At 43.8% G+C, this 14,562-nt stretch overlaps 1 protein-coding gene across 1 annotated transcript in view; it reads left to right on the top strand.

Annotated features, from left to right (window-relative positions):
- Positions 1 to 14,562, top strand: part of LOC134555890 (multiple epidermal growth factor-like domains protein 6) — an 82,096-nt gene that overhangs the window by 14,166 nt on the left and 53,368 nt on the right. The window contains exons 3-4 of the mRNA XM_063407934.1: positions 4,885 to 5,007; positions 9,965 to 10,090. Coding sequence (XP_063264004.1) covers positions 4,885 to 5,007; positions 9,965 to 10,090 — 249 coding nt within the window. The remainder of the gene's footprint in view (positions 1 to 4,884; positions 5,008 to 9,964; positions 10,091 to 14,562) is intronic.

Genomic DNA, 14,562 nt, shown 5'->3' with positions numbered 1-14,562 from the left:
GGAGTTGAACAGTTTATCCACTTGTGATAATTTCAAATAGAGCCACTTACGGTTTCTTGTTGTGGTGCTTTAGTTAAAATCCAATCTTCTCTCTTTCTCTATCACCTTCATTCCTGATTTATCCACACAATATTTTGTGGGAACCAGTGACCCACAGAGCTCCCTGGGTAAACAGAGGTCAAACCCTGATTTCACTGAATTTTAAGATAATGCTGCAAAGACTAGACCATGTTTCTTCTTTCTTAATAAATAACCATTGTAATTATTTTTAATTACAATCTGAGTTTAAATCCATCAGCATAAACTGTTCTCTAAGTAAATACAAGTAGGGGTTTACAATCCTTTCCAGGGTGAAATTTTTCCTACTTTCTGTTCTAAATGGTGAGGTTGGTACTGTCCAGTTCTGGTTTCTTTCTCCATCAGTCCCTGGGCACTAGGAAGGGTGAGTTTGTTGTCTGCCCATCTCTCAGAAAATACTGACTCTGAGCAGTTCTCAGTCTGCAAGTTTTAATAGTGGTTTTAATATTCATAAGTGACTATTAAATAGTGGCTTTAATAGTCAAGGGAGGGAAAGGCTGTTCATTTGTCACCCTCAGGAAATGCCACTGGCTGGGGGAAGCTCCTTGAGAGGCAAACCTTGCTGTCACCTTGTGTCACGTGGAGCTCTGGGCAGTGTCCTCCTTGGAACACCATCCCTGGGGTACCTTTGGCACATCATCTCCCCTCCATTCAGGAGTCTCAGAATGGAGGCTTGATATCCTTCTGTTTGTCTGTATTTTTGGACTTCAGTTCTCTATCTTGTTTGCATTTCTTAGTGGTCTAAAAAGCAAAGCTTTCTGTTAGTAGAGAATTGATCTGTCAGGATTTTGCTTTCTTTCTTCCTTTATAAAAACCATGATTGCAGGTTCACTAATTATCCGTGTTTATCACTGCTCCCTGTGTATTTTTGAGGAACTGATTGATCATAGCTGTTCCTGAGCATTTTAATAATGATATGAAAGAAGCTGCTGATGTGACAGTTCTGAATTCCAAACAAGCAGTCACACAGCTCTGTGCTGAAACAGGTTTGGGGCAGGGCAAATGAACTTTTGTCAATGTGGTTCATCAAATCAATTAGGGACCAACCTCCTTGGGGATGAGCAGGGCTCTCAGTCGGGGAATGGAGGATTTCACAATCTGGAATTTCAGCTGTAGGATCTGCCCTTGGAAAGGGCACGGTGCTGGCAGTGGGCTGGGCATTTGTACATCACATCCTCTTTTATTGTGTTGGGAGCTTGAGGTGTTGGGATGGAGGAAGGGTCAGTCCAAGTGCACAGCCCTCAGGAGCATGAAGAGCTAAAAAAGATGTGTAACATGGTGGCTAAAATGTTTTACATCTTGGGAACACACAGACTTTGGTTTGTATGACTGTTAGGTAATTCCTGATGAAAGGTGAATAAACAAGGACACAGGAAGGGACCTTCAGTGGGGAATCCCCCTGTAAAGCATCTCTGAGATCTTTTGAAGGTGAGGAGAATATCCACACCCCACCTCTGCTTTGTTCACCCAGCAGTGTAATCTCCTTGGCAGGACAGCCTGGGGACAGCACACAGCTCTCATTTTCCCTCTTGCCTCCATGGATTGCTCTCCCTCTGTCTTGTGGGGATGCAACTCCTTTCATCACACTCTGACTTGTGATAAGCAAATCATAAGTGGCTTGAAATTCAGGTTATTCAGATAAGATCCTAAGTTGTAACTATAGAAAGTGGAGCAGGAAGGTGTTTCAGTTTGATCTGCACTGGAAATAATCCAAATTTAATCACAGACACAGATACAATCTTCCATAATCCTGTGATGTTCTAGAATTGCAGTGGAAGGGCTTTATAATTTCAAGAATACTTTTAAATATTTTTATACATCTGCTATTCTAGAATAATTTCATCTTTCTGTGGCTGTTTCCAAGTAAAAAAAAAATCTGGCCACTCATGTACTGGCACCAGCAGAAGCTGTTGTTTTGCTGTGTCCTTTACTAGTACAGCAATTTGAACATAAAATTCCAAATAGTTTAGACTTTTAAAACTTTCAAATGCAGTTCAGGCATTTAGATCAGTGTCTGCTTTGCAGACTGCTCCCCAGACAAAATAATTAGGGAATTTTTCTGCTGTAACTGGGGGCGAAGCTGTTTCCTGGCCGGGAGATGGAGGAGACGTGGAAAGGCGACTGCGCCTTGCATTTCTCTTGATTTTATCTGTAGGATGTGAAGGAATCTTTCAGCATATAATCCTTAAAATATTGATCTTGCAGAGGAAGTCTGGGGCTGGAAGGGCTCATCTGTCATCAGATTTGCTGTTGCTGTGGCGTCGTGGAGCTGCATTTTCAGCTCCTGGGTCTCGCCTCCTCTTGCTGCAGGGAGTCTCAGGCTAGGGCTGGGTCCTGCCCATGTGCACAAGTGCTTTAGGATCTTTTATTTTGCATTGAATTGTGTTGCCTCTCAGCAGTTTCACTGCTTTATGGCCCTCTGGGATGTGCCAGCACGAGGGAAATGCCACTGAGGGAAGAGCTGCTGCTGGATGCAGAGCTCCCCCATAAACCAAGTCACTCCTTTAAATCTCCAAATGGAGACTAACAAATATCACTAACTCCCAGCTCGTTTTTATTAGCTGGACTATTTTTCCTCCTTTGTAAGTGCCAATATCTGAACTTAAAACTGTGTTTGGTATATGAGAGAAATTCTCCAGCTGATCGTAGCCTATAAAATTAAAATATTGAAGCTCCCAGTGTTTGAGTTTATTGAGGTATAAATACTAGAGTGTGGTGTACTATGTGGTTCAGCTGCTTCCTTGTTCTATTTTTCTGAGTCTTTTTGCTGATTTTATTTCTCTGACACTCCATCCAGAGAGTCTGATTTCAGTTCCCTGGGTTTGATTTCATCCTGGCATTTTTCAGCAGTCCATACTTAGCAGTATGGAATTCAACAAGGTGAATAACATTTTCTATTTGCTGTTTACCTTTTAAAAAGCGAAATTTCTGTTTAAAGAAAAGCATATTCCAGATGTCTCCGGGCAGTAGGACATGTGTGTAGTATACAGTCTAATAAAACAACAAATACAGCAGAAGGATCAAAAAGTGATGCATGTTAGCAAATGGTCTGAATTTAAACACTAGTCAACACCAGGACTTCATTTTAAGTGAGGGAAATTCACATGTGAAGTATTAAAATTTAACTTCATAAATACATTTCCTCAGGAGCGGGATGTTGTGCATTTCCAAGTCTTCTTTAAAACTTCCTCTTTCAGTGAATTCTGATGAGATTTTCTAAAGTGGAATAAACATAAAAGCATTAAAAAATATGTAAACCATGAAAGTTAAATGCAAAACAGATACAACCATAGCAAAGATATAAAAGCCAGACCCCTTGTTGCTCAAGTGCAATATGGGGGGGAAATTCCTTCACTGTGGACTCGCTTCCCCACAGGAGCAGTTGTGGACTTGCCTCCCATTAAATGATTTCAAAAACGTGATCTAAAGAGCAATTAAATCAGCAGGAGGCTTCAGTGTTGAAAGGGGCTCCTTTAGAGATGTCTGTTGCAGGATGGAGGCTTGGCTGGACTTGAGGAAGAAAATATCTTTGGCATTTGGGATAATTTGGGACCAGCATTGCCCCTGGGGGAGATGGTGGGAGGTGGAGTTGCTATCCCTGGGGACTGCTAAGGAAAGGACAGAGAAAATCTAGGCAAACATCTGCCAGGTGAATCTTTTCCAGGGAATGGACTAATTGACCCTTATTTCCAATGACCTCTGTGTTGATTTTTAAGGTAATGGTGTCAACATGTCAATCAAATGCTATTTACAGTAGCCCAGCGTTGCTGAAGAGGTGCAAAAACTGCTTATGTGGTACTTCTGGAAATCCAGTTTTACGACTCTGTCTTAGACCTTCACCTGTTTACTTCAGCTCTTCTTGATCTTTGTCCATCGTTGTCCATCATTTTCAGATGAAACTTTACAGCAGTGTTCTCAAGCTGGTTTAATGCTTATTTCCCTCTTGGTTTGACCGAATGTAATCTTCTAAACCCCCCTGAAATGTGGAATTATGCCTGCTTAGCTTTGGAAAAGCTATCAGCAGGAGTTCACATCATTTTTGGGGAGGTGGTCTGAGAAGATAGGCAGTTTATGGACAGTTTAGGTGAACACAGGGAAGAAAAATGCACAATGTTATTTCCCCTCCCTGGAAGTGTCCAAGGCCAAGCTGGATTAAGCTTGGAGCAGCCTGGGCTAGTGGAAGGTGTCCCTGCATGTGGCCAGGGGGTTGGAATAAGATGAGCTTTAGGGTCCTGTCCAACCCCCAAACCATTCTGTGATTCTATGGCAAGAGACACAGAAAATGTGGCACAAATTCCTCACTCTTATAAAGTTTTCTCTTTAAGCTCTCTGTGCTTTCCATGGTTGAAAACGTAATGGTGATGGAGAATGTGTCTGTTTTCTGTTCATGTCAGTTGTACCTGCTTGTACCCCCAAGAACAAATAGGATTAAAGGCCTGATGCAAAAGAAAATCTTCCTACAGCAAGTTTTTATAAAAGCCAAAGGTTTGACCAGCAGTTCCTAGAGGCTCAGATGTGTTATCTAACCCTAATTCTTCCCCTGTATTTTTCTCTTGGCGTCTGTGAAAGAGCCATGTCACAAATCACTCTAATTAACAAGGACTTCAGAAGCAGAAACTACAGAGGCAGTGCCTGCAGGAACTAGGAAAAATACCATGAAATCCCACTTTTCTTTGCTGCCAAAACGAAGTAAACAACAACCCAGCCCGAGCACTGCATTACGGATGAGCCGTGCAGGAGAAAGCAGGCTCTGTGTGTGCTGGGCTCTCCTGTAACCCTTCCTCCCCATCTCCCTTCCCTCTGCAGACGTGGATGAGTGCGAGGTGCTGAACGGGGGCTGCCAGCAGGGCTGTGCCAACACCCAGGGCTCCTTCCAGTGCCAGTGCCGGGCGGGATTCCGGCTGCACGCCGACGGGCGCACCTGCATCGGTAAGGAACTGCCAGCACGGGGTTCTCTCCAGGTGCAAAAGGTCTCTAGACTTCCCCAAACTCAGTTCTGACTAAATATCCGTACCCATTCTGGTTCAAGCAGCCTGTGAGGGTTCAGGTATTGCCACATTTACTCTTTGGTTTGGGTTTTTGATAGTGTCTCGTGTCGGTGAAAATTCTTTTGTAGCAGGCGTTGAAGATCTTAGGGGGTCTTCGTTTCAAATGACAACATTTTTTGAATTCTGAGTGCTTTTTCTTTGTGGTACATCTCCCTGTATGTTCCAGCACTGCCCTGCGACCTGGTGATTTTAGAGGTTGTTTCCAAGCTAAAGGATTGTGATTTACAGGGTGGAGTTACCCCGTGTGCACCATGGAGCTCAGCCATGACACGTTGCCTGTTTATGTGCCTCAAATACTCAGAAAGCTCAGTTCAGCTTTGTCTGAGCTGTGAACAATACCAGAGAACAAGTTTTCATTTCATAAACCTGAATGTTCTCAAGAAGTTATTCAAAATACTTCATACAGTGATCAGCTTTGTTTGCAATATCTCAGAAATTATCAAGGAGAAACAAAAAATAAATCCTGAGATGAGAGACAGGAGTTTCAGAGAGCTCTGCTATCATGATAATGGATGCACACGATACTGAGGGAGGATATTGAGTCCTGTTCCAGCTGTTTAGACAAGACACCAAAATAAATGGGTATAATAAGCTCTCATGCACCGAAGAACAAGACAGTTACTAATTGATGAGGACAGGGAGAAGCATTTCATACAAATCAGGAGTGCCTAGGACCAGGATTTGGGCAGTAGCTGCTTGTTGGGGATGGAGAGTTTGCCCCTTGTGCAGCACCAGGTTGCACATTCAGCTTTCACCACTCATGTGATGAGAAGCAAACCACTAATGCAGCTCTCCTTTGACCTAGTGCAGCTAAGCAGAACATCCAGCATTTCAAACAGGCTGGGATTAGCAGTGGTATTTCTTCCATGGATACTTCAGAGGATGTAACGATCTCTCCCGCATGCTGAGGATGAAAAGGGACCACATTCTGGCACTGAGCTGTTTATGGAAGGTGATTATCTCAGCTGCAGAAATAAGAAACAAGAGTCCCTTTGGACAGGCTTTTCAGAGGAGCCCAGCCCAGATTGCTGTTACGTTCATTCTTTCCACGTCTTCCTTTTCTCTTTTGGCAGCCCTGTGTTTGTGGGAACAAAAGTGCCAAAATCATTTGAGGGGAAGCAGATTTTGCAGCCTGGATGACTTGGAAATCTCCCATACATAAGGAAGTAGATCTATCATCTTAAAAGATACTCAGCCTACATCTGAGGACTCAAAAACCTGGGATGAGATACTTTCTCACGTGATTCATGGAATATTACTGAACTTCTGTCACACATTTTCCAGTCCTCCTGCCACCTCATCACAGGGGTCCAGTCCAGACTATTTGCTGGTGGTCCATCCCTCCACTGCCAGTATGAGCCTTAAAATAGGTGGAGAGAGGAAATCTGCTTTTGTCATTCTTCCTGCTCTCACTGGAAACTTCTGCCCCTACTCCAAGGCAGAGAACTCTACTCCTACTCTGCTCAGACCCCAAGGATCTCCAGAGTGGGTTGCCTTGTTCAGTGATGACCAGTGTGTGAAAGTAAACCACTCAGTTCCTGAATACTTTGCTTTTATCCAATGCTTCGTGCCATGATGAAATCCCATCTCTTTCAATGCTCCTTTTCTTCCTTCAATGTTTTAGTCCCCCAAATTTTGCTCAGCATTGAATTAATTTATAAATACACGTGCCAGACCAAATATTCACTGCAACCCTCTCCAATTTTTTTGTTTGTTTTGTTTGTAATGCCTTGATTATGTTAATGCAAGGAATCTGACTTCACTGGAGTTGTACCAGCTGGTATCTGAAAAGCTGAAACTCAGAAAGAACATGTTTATTGTAGTATCGGGCTGTGGGTTTGGATTGTTGTAGATTCATTGTCTTCAGTGGAATTTATTCCTGTTTGAACTCCTAGAAGTGAAAACAGGGCACAGCCATTAGACCCTGATTCATCTCTGGTGCCAGCTGTTACCTTTGATGTCTGCTTTATGTGGAGAAGCTGTTGAGGTGCAGGTTTTTTATGGAGGTTTTAGCACACTAAGGCTCTTAATAGAGAAAGTAACAAAGAAAATATCTCTACAACTCTGCAATCCATGTTTTCCAACAGAAATATAAACCCTGTACATCTGAAGTTTCTCGTCATTGCCAAGGCTGGATTTAAGGTGATGGAAAACATAGGCTGGAAGAGATTGTATGTCTCAGCCCCATGGTTGCTATGCATGTATCTAACTATGGCTTCAGACCTAGCTCTTGGTAAAAACACCACCTTTATTATAAAAAATAATGAGTTGAGAAATGTGTATTTCTGAACTGTTACCAGATCGAGGGCCTACAAGAGAGCTGGAGAGGGACTTTTGACAAGGATATATTGTGACAGGACAAGGCAGAAAGGCTTTGAATTGGCAGCAGACAGGGTTGGATGGGATATTAGGAAGGAATTGTTCCCTGTGAGGCTGGGAAGGCTCAGGGTGCCCAGAGCAGCTGTGGCTGCCCCTGGATCCCTGGCAGTGCCCAAGGCCAGGCTGGATGGGGCTTGGAGCAGCCTGGGACAGTGAAAGGCATCCTGCCCATGGCAGGGGGGTGGAATGATGATTTTTAAGATGAACCCAAACCATTCTGTGATCCTTGTGTTTCTCACCTGGTGTCTGTCACCACTGTCCCCCTTCCCAGATGTCCCCTCCCTCTCTTGGCATCATCCCCAGCCTGTCTGGAATCCACGTCAGGGCTGGGTTTCTACCAAATTTTAAGAGCAAATCTTTGAAAGTGAGTGTCAGGCCATATTTCTGCCTGTGGAGGTGCTCAGACCTCCAGCCACCAGCCCCTTACTGACAGATGCAGTCAGACCATGCGGTGCCAAGATCCCTTTCCCTGATCAGAAACGTGTTGCTGGCACCTGGCAGCCACAAGCACAGTCCATGCTGTCCTGCCCCTGGAGGCTCTTCTCCTTCAGTCTGGCACCACAATCCATGCTGTCCTGCCCCTGGAGGCTCTTCTCCTTCAGTCTGGCACCACAATCCATGCTGTCCTGCCCCTGGAGGCTCTTCTCCTTCAGTCTGGCACCTCCTCTCACAGATCCAGTGTGGTGCCTCAGCAGCAGCCGTGACAAACCTGCCCTGGCTGCTCCAGAGCCATCCCTGGCCACTGGCAGAGCCCACACCAAACTGGGATGCAGGGTCCCTCCAGCACAGGATTTCACACCTGTCCCCTCCCACCTTCAAATCCTCCAAAACTCTCATCATGACAGGTTGCTGCTTATCTCCCCTTGCATCCAAATTGGCTCGTGCCCAGAAACGGAGGGAGAAAATGGCACTTTCGAAAGCCAACATGTATATTCTGTCACTTGGATTTAAGATGTTTTTCGTCTTCTATTTTCATCTTATTTGAATATTCTTGCCGAAAAACAGGTCTTTGGATACAAATGTGCAGGGAGCTGGAAGCTCAGAGTGTATGGGGTCTGCTGTCTGCTGTGCAGACATGAAGCTGCTTTCAAGTTCTGTCTCTGACAGGGCAGAAGGTTTGTGGGCACAGGTGGGGATCGGGAGCCAGGGTCAGCTTTCTGTGCAGTGAGGTGCCTCCTGCCTCCTGCTGTGTGTGCAGCCAGGAGAATGTAAAAATTTGCTTTTCTTTTCACCTTTTTAGCACATACTTGACTGCACAAACTCAGTGTTTGCTAATTGGCGGCACAGGGTGAAACGAATCCTGTAGCAGGTTTTGTAACTAACATTTACTAATGTCTGTTACAGATAAATGAAGAAATAGGAATATTGCTAGAATAAATATTTAAAAAAAAAATCAAAGCTCTTTGCTGCCATCATTGAGTTCAGTTTGGTGCATTCCATGAAGGACCAAATAGTCTTTCCAGCTACTCACAGAGAACACAGAATCCTAAAATGGTTTGGGTCAGAAGGGACCTTAAAGCTCATCCAGTCCCACCTCTTGCCATGGGCAGGGACACCTCCCACTGTTCCAGGCTGCTCCAAGCCCCATCCAGCCTGGATTTGGACACTTGCAGGGATCCAGGGGCAGCTGCAGCCTCTCTGGGCACCCTGTGCCAGGGCCTCACCACCCTCAGAGTCAAGAATTCCCTCTAATATCTAATTCAAATCTCTCCATACTACATCCCTGCTGTGGAAATATCTCAGTGCAGCCGTGCACACACACTTCCATCAGCACAGCACAATAGCAGTGTCAAACCATCACTCTTATTTTTACATGCAGCGTGTGAATAGGTGTGGGTGTGTGTTAACATGTTTTGTCAGGAGGAGAAATGTTTCTCCAGAGGCCAGAGATATGTGTCGAACAAAAAAGAATATTAATTTGCTTGGGTGAAAGAAGCAGCATCTTTAAAGATGTACAGAGGACTCTCTGTTCCTGTGGTTTGGTGTGAGCCTGTTCTGCAGAGCTTTTGGGTTCTGTTATTTGAATTTTTTTTATTTATGAGGCTGAGGAAATCACCCTGAAAGACAATTACTATTTTTAATCAGTGAAAGCAAGGAGAGAAGAAGATAATCAATGGGCAAGTGCCAGCAGGGCTGTTCTTTTTTTCCCCTCCGTGCCTCGGTGGATTGGCAGTGCTTTGGTGCTGTCAGATCAAAGGGTGCTGTGCTTCAGTCAGCATTACAGCCCTCAGATCTCACCTGCCTCTCCCTGGAATGGGGATTTCACTGCTGTGGGACACTGTGCCAGCCCAGCTCCGTGAGCACAGGGGAGGGCAGCCCCTCAGGGCTGGGGACAGGTGCATTTGTGAAAGCTTTTCGGCGGGGTTTGCCTGGTTTTGCTGTCATTTATGTATTTAAAATAGGAAATAGGTTCTCCCAGGTTGTTGACGTGCATTCCTTCACTGCTTCCTTGGCTCCAGCTGTCAATTCCTGCAGCATTAACAACGGGGGCTGTGAGCAGGACTGTGTTCAGCTCAGTGAGGACCACTACAAGTGCCAGTGCCAGCCAGGCTACCAGCTGAAGACAGATGCCAAATCCTGTGAAGGTGAGTCCTGTGCTACCTGCCTGAAGACACACGGTAAAGGCAATTTAACAGACCCCAGGATGGTGGTTTGGGTCACTGTGTTCATTCCTGTTTCTCCCTGTGTGCCAAAACCAGCTTTAGGAATTGCTTTTAACAGGATTTGGAAATAATATGTGTTTGAGGTGTGAAGTTCACTTTGAATCACAACTTTGAACAAGATTTTGGCCTCATAGATCCCTTGCATGATAATGGTGATGACATAGGTTAGGAACTTAATCATGATTTAATTCTAACATTTTATTGCTCATCAAGTTGTATACAGAGTTGCCCTGCATTACATGTTTTATTCTATAAAAAGTCTTCTCTTTATCTCCTTTTGGCTTATCACAGTCTGATTCATTCAAGCTCCCCTTCAGGTTTCTAAGCACTCTCTCAAGCAGAACAGCAATGCTACCTTTAGGTTTGATTGTTGCTTTTCTTTTCTTGTATATCTTAACATATTCACCAGTTTTGAAGGCAAACCCCCCCACTCCCCAAGACAATCACACACACACACACCCTTGAACATGCCAGAGAAAAAGATAGGGCCAAATTTATGGATTTATTGAGCTGAAATTCTTGTCACAAAACTGTTTCCATATGGCTCCTCTTCTGCTCGGAGATTTTCTGCGCTGCGGATGAAGTGTAAGTAAATCCTGCTGTTCAGATGGCTCCCAGCTCCTGCTGGGTGCAGAGAACTCTTCCCCTTTGGAAATCCTGCCCTCTGCACTCAGGGAGCACCCACGGCCTGCTGGCCTCTCTGTCTCTCACAGGGTGGCCACGTTTTGTCCCTGAGATTATTAGAAAGAGCCAGAAAAGGGGAGCTTCAGGGAGAAGGGGGTGTCAGAGACCTTCCTCTGCTGGTCTCCATCTCGTTTCCAAACATCTGAGCTGTGTTTGGCCAGCTGGCTCTGCAGAGCCTGTACAGCACTTTTTGGGTGGGTTTTATGGAGTGGTGGGACAGAGTTTGGGTCAGTGTGGAGATGCCAGGAGTTGTCCTGGAGTGGTCACAGCACAGTTCAAGCTTCTGTGGATCATTTCATGCTCTGTCTCAGCTGGGACCCCTAAAGGAGGAGGTTTTGCCACAACTGTTCACCCCTCACATGGTGGGGCTTGTGGCTTTGTTATCTTGTTTTCTTTTGTAAGAGCCAGGATTAAATGCACAGGAGATGCAGTTTTTGTGTTTATTAATTCTTATCTATACTACAGTCTCATGAGTTGTGAGCTCTGGCTAACAAGGTGGAAAATGGCTGTGTCTAACTCTTTCCAAGGTCTTTTTAAGCATAAATTATCCAATAACGAGATGACACCTATATTATTTATACTTTTAGCCCAATAACCAAACACCTATGGTCTGCAATGTGGACTCCTTCACCCAATTATAATACACCACCTAAACCCATGAAGAAGAAGGTGAAAGAAGAAGAATTTAGCCTACACCCTAAATCCTCCATTTTCCTCCAATTCTGGGATTCTGTGTCCTGAGGCACCTGGCAAATGAAACAGTGCCAGTAAATTTTTCACCATAGTGTTTAACAGCTTGGAGTAGAGCTTTGTAGGATGGAGTCTGTTATCTACTAAAGTTATTAAATGAACCAGTAAGAGGCAAATGTGTGAAAAAAGAACATTAATGAGTTATTTTGGGCTTTTCCTGAAACCTGCTTCCAGCAGGAACATACATATCACTGGAAAGCAAGTCAATCACTGATTACCTTATGTCATGAAGATCTTCCCTTTACAAACTTACCTCATCCAAGGATTTCCAAGGCTGCTACCTTTATTTGAATTACTATGTTTTACTAACATCTACCGTGTAATTTGTTGTTTGCCTGTTGTCATGTCACAGAGCATTACAAGCTTTACTCCATGCAGTAATCATTCTCAAATTAAAGCTTTAGCTGCTCTGAAAACCTTCATAATATGCAGGTTTAACAGATGCTGTTTGATAGTGATTTCATTTAATTTACCCAAATAGAAAAGGAATCGGCAAATAACTCAATATTTCATATCAGCAAGGAGTGAGTTCTTGCTTGGAGCTAAATCCTTTGTAGACCGCAAATTGTCGAGCTGCAGAGCCAAGTTGTCAGCCTTGGAAGTGTCATGCACGATGAAGTGCTGCTGTTCCTTGGAAACCTATTTGCAACCTATCGTGTCAGAAGTCCAATTTCAGTTCTACATCCCTAACCGTGCTTTTTTTTTTTTTTTTTTTTTAAATTTTTTTTTAGTACTGTCAAGTCAAGCTCAGCCCTGCAGACTGGAATGGTTTGTGTGTTGTGTGTTCCCGAGGTGGCAGGAGGTGACTTCGGGGAGTTTGAGGGTGTTCTGTGGCAGCTTCCTCCTTCCCCAAATGGTGGCACAAAATGCCACTTGGCTGCACAGAAAAGTGACAAAGAAAGCCCTGCCCATATTTAAATCCACATGAAGCAGAGGGTTTTCTCTGCTATTCCCTTCTCCTGCATAGCCAGTGGAAAAGAAAAGGAGGCAGGTCCAGAGCAAAACTCCTTCAGCCCTTCCCCAGGGTTCCTCCAAGCTCTGACTCCAGTGTGGTTGAACTGATGGTGACTTTCCTCTGGGGCTCTGAGAGAAGCTGGCTTATACAGAGCACGAAAAAAAAATGCTAGGCTGGAGGCAAGCAAGGAATATTGGTCATCTGTCTCAAATCAGACATAATTAGTAAAATGCTGAGACCACATTAGAGCTGTAAGGAAATAGGTATTGCTTTTACGAAGTTTTATTCAAAGTTAAGCAGAACTCTAGAGGACACATTTTCAAGGTGTCCCCCAAATTTACCTGTGCAATGTTATTCACCAGAATTTTGGTGTAATGAGTGCTCCAAAGCAAAACCTCAGCCTGGTGCAGAATGTCAGGTCTTAACCCAAGTCAGACCTGTCTGAACAGCCATGGTAGGACTATTTTGGGGTGTGCCAAGGCTCTGTTTGGGCAGTATGCTTCCAGCAGGTACATGTTCCAGAAATAAACCCATAAAACACAGTGAAATCTTCGAGATGGAGGCTTCTGTAGGCAATTCACAAAAGTTTTTCCAAGTACTTGCCACACAGAGCACTTTATCCTTGAAAAGGTGTGTTATTGTTCAAGAAGAGGAAAAAGCCTTGATGTACAACATGAATGGCATATGTTTATAGACTGAAAGACGTCTTTGGGGGCTCTTCAGTGTTTATTTCCTCTAGAGCCTTTTAAATATTCATTGTTTTGTGGTGAACTCCATCACTGTGTGTGTTTATGGATTCACACATACTGGAGTGCTAATTGCTGTTGTTTAGAGGACTCTTGAAATCTGTTCAGGTACAGCAAAATAACAATAAAATGTACTTTTTTGTCCTACTTCCAATGTAATACAAGCTCGGTTTCCTGCTGTTTAAACCCTCGTCGCTGCTCTGTGACAAATGTTGTCCAGCAACAAAGAGCATCCAGAAAAACAGCAGCTTTACTCACCAGATGCTGTCACATTTTTTTCCCAGTCTAATCTCTTACAGCTGCTTCGTCGTTAGCTGTAACAATGGCAGGTAAGACCATTTTCAGGCAAAAAGTGACCTTTCAGTTGACAGTGTGCTCTAATTGGTTTCAGTGATAGACCCCTGCACAAGTGGGAATGGAGGATGCTCACAAATCTGTCAGAATGAGAGAGGAACTGCAAAATGCAAGTGTCATCCAGGGCATTCTCTTTCTGCAGACAAAAAGTCCTGTTTAGGTAAGAAACTCCAGACTCTTTATTGCTAAGAAAGTTATTAATCAGTGCTCTGGCTTACTGAGCTGCGAGTGGAAAGGAATATGTTATACAAATGGATGTGTGCATTTTGAAACAGCATTCCTCTCTGTGATATTCACATCAGCCCATAGTCTTGAAGGACTTTTTAGTGATGAAAATTCCTCTGTGATCTCCTAAATCATGCTTTCTAGCAACTGGGTTTGTGAATGCCGTAGTGTTATTCTTGTAAAGTCCCTTTAAAATCATGTCCCAGATACAGCTCCTGGAAAATTGGTTCAAGTAAAACTCTGAACCAGGTCACTGAAATCCTACTTAGAATTCAAAGGGCTTTTTAGCTGGGGAACTGTTTCCATATTAATGGAGAAACTACTGTGAAGGAACATACGATGTGTAAGATTTCCAAAGAGAGAAACCTGAAAAGTTGAATTCTAAAGTCCTATATTTAGTCTGGGTTTCTCAAAAGGATCTGTAGTGTTTCTGACCCAAAATGTAGGGGAATTAGAGGTCAAAATACCTGCTTTTCTCTTTCAGTGAAACTCGTGGAAGAGTTTAACAGTTTAATGAAGTAAAAAGCATTTGTGGACTTGACGGTGCACAAATTTTTAATGGCCAAGTCAGGATTAGGGTGTGTATATATATATATATTCAGACACTAATATTTCACTTCTCTTTTGAAAACTTGGCCGAAATCTTTCCAATATTTGAATTATTGTCTCATATAAAGGGT

This window comes from Prinia subflava, chromosome 11 (assembly GCF_021018805.1).
Source record: "Prinia subflava isolate CZ2003 ecotype Zambia chromosome 11, Cam_Psub_1.2, whole genome shotgun sequence".
NCBI lineage: Eukaryota > Metazoa > Chordata > Aves > Passeriformes > Cisticolidae > Prinia > Prinia subflava.
Note: the sequence above shows the minus strand (reverse complement) of the source record. Positions and strands in the feature narration are given on the sequence as shown.